Here is an 8158-nt window from a genome sequence, read left to right on the forward strand (position 1 = left end):
AGGACGGTGGCTTCCGGCTATTTAGAATGGCTAATGTTTACTGTCCCTTGTGGTCACTATTTGAAACTACAGCGGTAAAACGTAATCAGAGTGCCCAAACCAAGATGTGTCTTTTTTTCTTTTTTTTTTTTTTTTGCCATTAAAGTAATTTGGAAACTTACGCAAACATTGAATAGAAGTCTCAAGACTGTGTGAACAATGTGTTCCGAAGCTGTATGTTAGGCAGGACATTTTGTTTGTCCGGTTTTTTAAGCGGTACTTGGAGGCAACATCGTTTACCTGTCCAGGTCCAGCTGTTTCGAGTGAGAATGATTCAGAGTCGCGTAACCGGGAGAAGTGATAGGACGCATGTACTGACACTGCTAACAAAATAAGACTTTCTCCTTCTTTTGACGTAAAGTCAAGTCACCTGACTCATAAAGAAAATGTTCGGAAGGAAGAGACTCTAAAGTGAAAGGTAGGTTTTATGTTCCTTTGGATAATTTGAGAACGTGTCCGTGGCATATCACACTTAATCAGAAATGAAACCATTTCACAAAGTTGAGGAAAGAATAAAAAATTAAAGTCTATTAATTTACTTATTGGTAAATATTATAATGAGACTTAAACATTTAATTATTGCAAAACAAGGCAGTTTTTGGCCAATGTTGACATGATTTTTGAACTCTGGTCTACTCTTGTACCTCGTTTTAGACGTGCCTAAGCTTGGAATGCAGGTGATTCACACACGAACTCATGTACTGTCTTTATCTAATAGATTAGACATGTAAGTAAATCAGCACGACACACGTCTTTTATTGCTCAAAGAAACAGAGCAGCAGTCACCTTTCATTAGACGGATAAGGTCCTGAAACCATCAGGGTTTGATGCCAAAAAGTGAGACCTGATATTACATACAAAAGGATTTGCTACAAAACATTGGAAATTAAAACTAATTAGTGAGTGAATTTTAACCTTTGGTGGAAATATATATATATATAAATATTTTTCTAATAAGTTTTTACCTGGAACCACAAGTTTATTTTTGGAGGGATTGAGAATACAGCTGTGTTCTAAAATAATAGCAGTGCGTTTTAAAGAAGTGAATCTCTAAATTCTCATAGTTAATATTAATACATACGAACACATTGGCAATAATGTGCATTCTATTACAGAGCAAACATAAAGAAAATATTCTGAATGTGTTATCACTGCAGACGTTGAATATTAAAATTCATTTTAGACGGCTAAAACAAATACCCCATCTCTGTCTAGATTTTTCTTTACATAGTCAAACTCTCCCTCCTTAAACTTTTGATTCTGAGAACTTTTTCAAATCTGTATTGCATGGAGTTGACCAACGTCTGGGGTCTGAGACAGGTATTCTAGCCCAGGTCTGATTTCCACAATTCTCTGCATTATTTGACTTCATTCTACAATTTCTTTCTAAAGCATTGTAGAGTATTGGAGCAGTCACTCTATATTAGCAGCGTTGTTGGCCTTGGACCAATATGTCTGTCACTCTTGTACTTGTGGTTGCTGTGGTTTTGAAACAACCATTTAAAATGGGTTTCCTCTTTGGTGCAAGGTGAATTGTCTCGCATATTTTTCAGAGTTACCTGTGATCCCTGATATGCAATAAATTTGTCTGACACTACAGTATGGGAAGCATCTCCAAAACATGATGCCTGAGGAACTGTGCTTCACTGTGTGGTGCGGCTTGAATTTGCCATTTGGATGTTGTCTGACAACAACTGAGCTTTCATTTAATGAGTGTCTCAGTGAGTGTTTTCTTTTTGTTTGTTTCTTTTGGAGGTGTTTGCTCTGTACTAGATGTTCTTCGGTCACCCTGGAGCAAACCATTGGCCGAGTCTTTTCCGTTATTACAGTTCTTTTATTTGTTTGAGTGGTAGTTTTCGATTATCTTCCGTGTTTTAAAGCAATCCTCTGGGATCTGTGGCATTATTTGAGCTGTAAGGGCTAATTAGTTGCTCCCCTTTCTAAAAACAATGCATTGTTGCCCCAGTTAATGCATCAAAACAACTGCAAAAGTGATGAAAATACGAGCAAAGATTCTTTCAGCTCAAACAAGAGGTGAATAATTGTCAAAAATCTGCAAAGCCTCAATGGATGAAAATATTGAGCAAACTGCAACAACAAAACAAAAAATCTGAACTATTTTAACAGACTTGCCACTGAGTGATGCAGTTCTTGAATAAATTTCATATTGCTATTTTTTAAATTCCTCCTCTCCAAAAATTATTTGAATAAACAGGATCAGCAGAATCTAAGTCATAACTCTAATATCTGTTGGTTTATACTTGCATAAGAACATTATTTACCATGAAAAAATAAAATTTCTACCAAAGTATCACAGTAGTAGAAACTGAAGGACTGCAATTTGAACACAACGGTATTCCTAGCAGACGGGCCTCTAATATTCAGAGTCAACTAGCGTTGCAGATAATACCTGTAACTTAACACTGAAACCTCATCCCAGTGATGCATTATATTTTTATTTAAGAACCTTTCTTTGTTTGCCCTATAGGAACATTGCTTTTTTTTATTTATTATTTTAGCTTAATCTCCAGAAAACAAATAAAACATTTTCTAAACTCCAACTTTGGAAACCAGCTGCTACATTTTGGGAAAACATCTGCTGCAAGTAACTCTTATGTATATGTTAAACTGAACTTTAAAAGCTGCAGCTGATGTTCTACACTATTTTTTTAACCAAATTGGAAAATGTTTTAACACATTACAGGTTCTACATTTATCTATTTTTTTGAAGTAAAACCACAATGAAACATTGAGTTTAAATAATAAGGACATCCTGTAATTTAATTGCTTTTGTGCAGAATTGTTGGTCCACTACTCTTCGCAACTTCAGTTTTTACTCATTAAGTTCTTTGTTGAATTTTTATACCTCCGCTGAAATGATTGACAGTTTCTGAGGCCACAGCTGTTTTTTTTTCTGTGAGGCGTTTGTGATGATGTAGTATTTGGATGTTGCCAAATATCTGCAATGGGACCAACATTTGCTCCTCCAAAGGATATTGCTTCAGACGTTTTGTGGGTTTTTTTGAAACGCAACTTTTTGAAATGTCTTTAGGGGCGGGGGGTCAATAAGTCATGTCACGATAATACATGATGCTTCTCCACTACTTTCAAACAGCCCATACAAGTTTGGTTTCTTTCTAATTGCATTTAACATACCATGTAATCCCTGCAGAGTCTCAGCTGTTGTTTTTTTTTTTTTTTGTCTAATTTTGGGCTAAATTTGTTGTGTCACATTCAGAAAAGGTCAGCACTCAAATATTTTCCAGTTATGAATAACCTGAAGATCTGAGTAAAATTATTTGGAAATTGCTTAATCCTTTTTAGATTAATGACCAGCAACACTTATTATAGGGTGACCTTTTTTTTCTCTAAGTCCTATCGAAGCAGCGTGAACCTTTTTTGCTAGCCGCTTCTCCATTTGGTCTTTTTTGCTTCCTCAATGAAAATGCAGAACCCGTTGTGTGGTTCACAACACGTAGATTTAAAATCGTAGTAACCGGTAAAGACTAAACCATTTTTGAGTTCCAATGTGTATATTCTTGTAGAGGATGTGATTTTAGTTGTTGCATGTTGTTCTCCCTTCAACATTTTCTGCCCTTTTTCTTTGCAGTTATGGCCATTGACAATAATACGTCGAACAGCTGCTACAGCGACCAAAGTGTCACCTTCTTTTACCAACAGGTGAATAAAACGATCGGAGGAAACTGGACTACACGGGACTACCTGGTCATAGGACTAGGCTTGCCCTTATCTGTAATAGTGGTGTTGGCCAACCTGTTGGTGATGGCAGCCATCCTCATGAACCGCCGCTTCCACTTTCCTATTTACTACCTTCTGGGAAACATGGCAGCAGCAGACTTGTTTGCAGGTTTAGCCTATACCAACCTGATATTCAACACAGGTCCCTGGACAGCGACGCTCACTAAGAAGCAGTGGTACATCCGTGGGGCTTTGATTGACATCAGCCTGACTGCCTCTGTCGCCAACCTCCTGGCTGTGGCTGTGGAACGCCACCAGACTATCATCACTATGCAGCTGCACAGCACCATGACCAAGAGGCGCGTGGTGCTGCTCATCATCTCCATCTGGGCCATAGGGATCCTCATGGGTCTGGTGCCGTCGCTGTTTTGGAACTGTGAATGTGATCTCGCAGACTGCTCCACTGTTGCTCCCCTCTACAGCCGCCGCTTCTTGATTTTCTGGGCACTTCTCAACCTGCTCACCTTTTTCATTATGCTGGGCATGTACTCTCACATATTCTTTCACGTGAAACGCCAGAGTCGCCACACTTCTCAGCACGCCTCGGAGGCACGACAGCAGACCGTCATCAACCTGATGAAAACCATTTCTATGGTTCTGGGTAAGAGTAAATATGTATTTTTCAGGAATGTAGACGAATGACGGAGCAAATATTTTAAAAAGTACAGACTTGTCAAGATTACTTATCTTGCATTTCTCTGCAAACCATTTTTTCTTCTCTCCGTCTTCCCTTATCTTTGTTTTTTAGGGGATTTAAGTTTGAACTTTATTAGAATTTTTCTATCTTATGATTTACCTTTCTACTACTCAGGTGACTAGTTTCGTGTCTGTAAATATGTTCTGCATGGTTGTTACGCAACCATAGAGAAATGTGACCTTACACATTTGTGCCATGGCTTGTCGGGCATCATCCTGCGTCAGTGAAAAAATGTGCAGGTGTCGTTTACTCATTTCTGTCCCTATAAACGATCCACATCTCTGCAGGTGCCTTTGTGATCTGCTGGACACCTGGCCTCATCGTTCTCCTGCTGGACGGGCTGCAGGGTAAAGAGGGCAACGCCAACAAATATGAGAAATACTGTTTGGTGATAGCGGAGTGCAACTCTCTGGTCAATCCCATCATTTATTCCTTGCGCGACGCCGAGATGCGGAAAACGTTCAAGTGGATCCTTTGCTGTTTGTGTCGACATGAGGGCTGTCAGCCGAGGGAGACTCTGACAACAGAAATGGACTCTCCATTGAAGGAGGTAACTCATCAAAATGGAGCCAGAGAGTCTACACACACTCAAAGCACCTCAGGTTACATGTTTCACTTTGATGGCAGCTCTTCAGTTTTTTCTTTTTCCTCTGACATCCTATCATCCCATCTGTGAGCCATTCCAGTTTCACTTCTTAGGGCAGATTTCTGAATAAACTTGCTTGTTCTTACTTGTTAGCGGTTATCTTGTCAAACCGGTGTCTTGTAACAAGGATAACATCTAGTAATTCATCTCTTGTTTTTGTTTTTTAAGTAACTGTGAAGAACTGTCTGACGTTTTCTGAAATTGTAAAACAAAACCTTTTTTTTTTTTTCTTGTCTACAGAAAATTCTTAGCTACAAGTCAGAAGATCCGGTCTTGTGGAAGAATCTGGACAGAGACTGTAAAGATGACAAGGGGACAGACTCTGTGGTATGACAGAAAATCAGACATATTGTAACTTAAGTGTATATATTCGTAAGCCTTGTGTTGAAAATTTTGAGTGAATTAAAAGGAGAAAAAAAAAAATTACAGTTAGCATTTGAGAAAAGTTTTTTGTCTTTGTGCAGCTAACAAATTCACCTAAAAATCAACAGATGGTGCAATCTCTCCTTTTATTACATTTGACTATCACAAGAGCATTTGTGACAACTTATAAAATGAAACACTCCTAAAATGAAATACTGAAAAAAAATAATCACACTAAATTGGTTTTTTTTTATTAATTTTCTAATAAGAACACTACAATTTTTGTCATATTCTTCCGTTTTGTTTTACTCTTTCTAGATCAATTCTAAAGTTGAGGTATAAAAGGAGTTCATACAGACTCACAAGTCTGAAAACAGTGGGGTTATATACAAGAGAAATGGAAAGACAGAGGTAGAGAGAGGGGTAAATACAAGGGAAAGAGGGAGATACAAATATACTAATAAAAACAAACAAATGAAGGTTTACAAAGACATTTGGTGCTGTGGAACTAAACCAGTCGAATGATCAAAATACTTGTTAGTGTACAATAAGATTGTTTTTATTGATGAGTTACAACGCCGCTGCAAAATGCATGAGCTCACAAAATGTATATATTGACATCAAGTATTTAGGCATTGATGTTTCTGCTGTAATAAATTGAGGTGAATGGCAATAGTGGCAAATCACCGAGGCAACAAACGAGGGGAAACTTGTAGTTTAAGCATTCAAGAAGTAAAAGCAAACCCAATGTGGAAATTAAAAGGGGGACAAAATAGTTATAGGAAAATAAAATAATAAATAGTTCCACAGCACCACATTACATTTGTTCATCCTACACTGCAACTTGGTTATGTAACAAAAGATCTAAATAATATTCAAAGCCAATACAGAGTTAGCGTGAATCCTGTGAAACAGTACATATCTCAACCAAACAAAGTTTTATAAAAGAAAAAGAAAATGTACTGAAACATTACACAAACTGTACAGTGACATCCATTACAACAAGTAGAAAAAAAGGGGCGGCATGATAATTTGGTGTGACGACGCCATTACTCGAGACGCAGCAATAACGAGCTGCTGCGAGAGACAAAACAGGAAATGAAATGTGAGAGATAACATGTGACCGGCTTTCAAGCTCAGCTTCTGTTTTGTAACATGGTTCAAACAAACTCTTTAATGACAAATCTTAATAAGGCTTTACCTTACTATCAAAATGCTTTGTTATTCACGTAATCTTTAATGTATAAAACAGCTTTAACGGATGGAAATCGCCAAAATGTGGCAGGTTTGTCCTACACACAAATTAAGAGTTTTACTACACCCAGTGCTGCCTCTTTTTTTGGTAACAGAGGAGAGAGAGAAGCCCTTGCCCAATTGGCTATGGAACATAAAAATATGTTTTTTACCAGACGGTATTAAAGGATAAAGAAAGGGCAGAGCATTTCTTTTATGCTCACAATAAATCACAGGTGTGATGAGTGTTCACTCCACCCATCATTTATGAAGCCCCATTTAAAACAAAACAAAACAAAAAAAAAAAGAAACCAACTTGAGGCATGACAACACCACAAAGAGACACAGGTACAAACAGAATTCCCTCCTCTCCTCAAATGTAAAAGGCGACTGCGCACCAATGTTTAAAAAAAGTAGCATTATTACATTGCTGAACTTTGTATATTTGGTTTTGGTACAACATCAGGTTGTTAACATGTTGCCTCAGGCTCACAAGCTTAAGTTTCAAGATGGGGAAAAAATCTAAGTTGAAACCCCACCTTGCGTGTCGTCAGCTGGTGGAAGCACCCAGTCTACATAATGCTTACAAAGTTCAAAGGAGCACCAGCCAGTTTGACTAAGATATCCCAGGAACCTTTTACACGTCCACACAGACACATCAACATGTGATGCACTTTTTTTTTTGGTTTTGGTCTGACTGTAATAGTTTTACCTTTTATTCATTTATTTATTTTTTCTCGTTAATACAAATTAAGCTAAAAAACGTAAATGAAAAACAGTATAACACCTAGAAGTCCTACATGCATGGAAGACAGTCACATTTCTAAGTTCATGTCACATTTGTTCCAGTAATACATCGATGCCTCGCGATCTTTCCACCCTTCGTTTGTCATAAAGATGTCGTATTGAGCTAATTTTTGGTGGTGGCTGGTGCATTCTTGGTGAAACAGCATTAGATAATAGTCTACAATCAAATAAACTAGTGGACAGAAAGAAAGAAGTAAAGTCTACAAGCCATCTACCAACACCCTCTATGGGTTAGCAGTGGAAAGAGCTACTGGTTACATAAGCTCAACCAAAGATGTTCTCCTATTCTCTTCACACCAGCCCTACCATCTCTTGTCCTGCCTGCTTCGGAGCAGTGATCCCCTCACCTTCCTAGAAAGGTAGAAACCCATAGCAAGGATGCTAACATCTGTGCTTGACACATCGTTTATGTCAGCTCATAACGAGAACAGCTGACAAGTTGTGAGCTGTATGTTTTGGGGACAGTTGCGTGCACCTCTGTGCAAACATCAGTTGCTCACCTTAAAATCCTAACAGAAGGATACATTGATACAACAGTGTCTTGTGTTGAGTAGGCAGAGGGTAATCTCAGAGGAACACTGGGGCAGCACTTTGGTACAAGCAAGGTGAGCAGA

The 8158-nt window shown here is 38.2% G+C and overlaps 1 protein-coding gene across 1 annotated transcript; it reads left to right on the forward strand.

Moving 5' to 3' along the window:
- Nucleotides 1-114: 114 nt before the first annotated feature.
- On the forward strand, nucleotides 115-5569 carry lpar2a (lysophosphatidic acid receptor 2a). The gene is made up of 4 exons (XM_044099634.1): nucleotides 115-457; nucleotides 3650-4399; nucleotides 4783-5045; nucleotides 5382-5569. Exons 2-4 carry the CDS (start codon nucleotides 3652-3654, stop codon nucleotides 5472-5474), a joined length of 1104 nt encoding a protein of 367 aa, XP_043955569.1. The 5' UTR covers nucleotides 115-457; nucleotides 3650-3651; the 3' UTR covers nucleotides 5475-5569.
- The last annotated feature ends 2589 nt before the right edge of the window (nucleotides 5570-8158 follow it).

This window comes from Gambusia affinis, linkage group LG19 (assembly GCF_019740435.1).
Source record: "Gambusia affinis linkage group LG19, SWU_Gaff_1.0, whole genome shotgun sequence".
NCBI lineage: Eukaryota > Metazoa > Chordata > Actinopteri > Cyprinodontiformes > Poeciliidae > Gambusia > Gambusia affinis.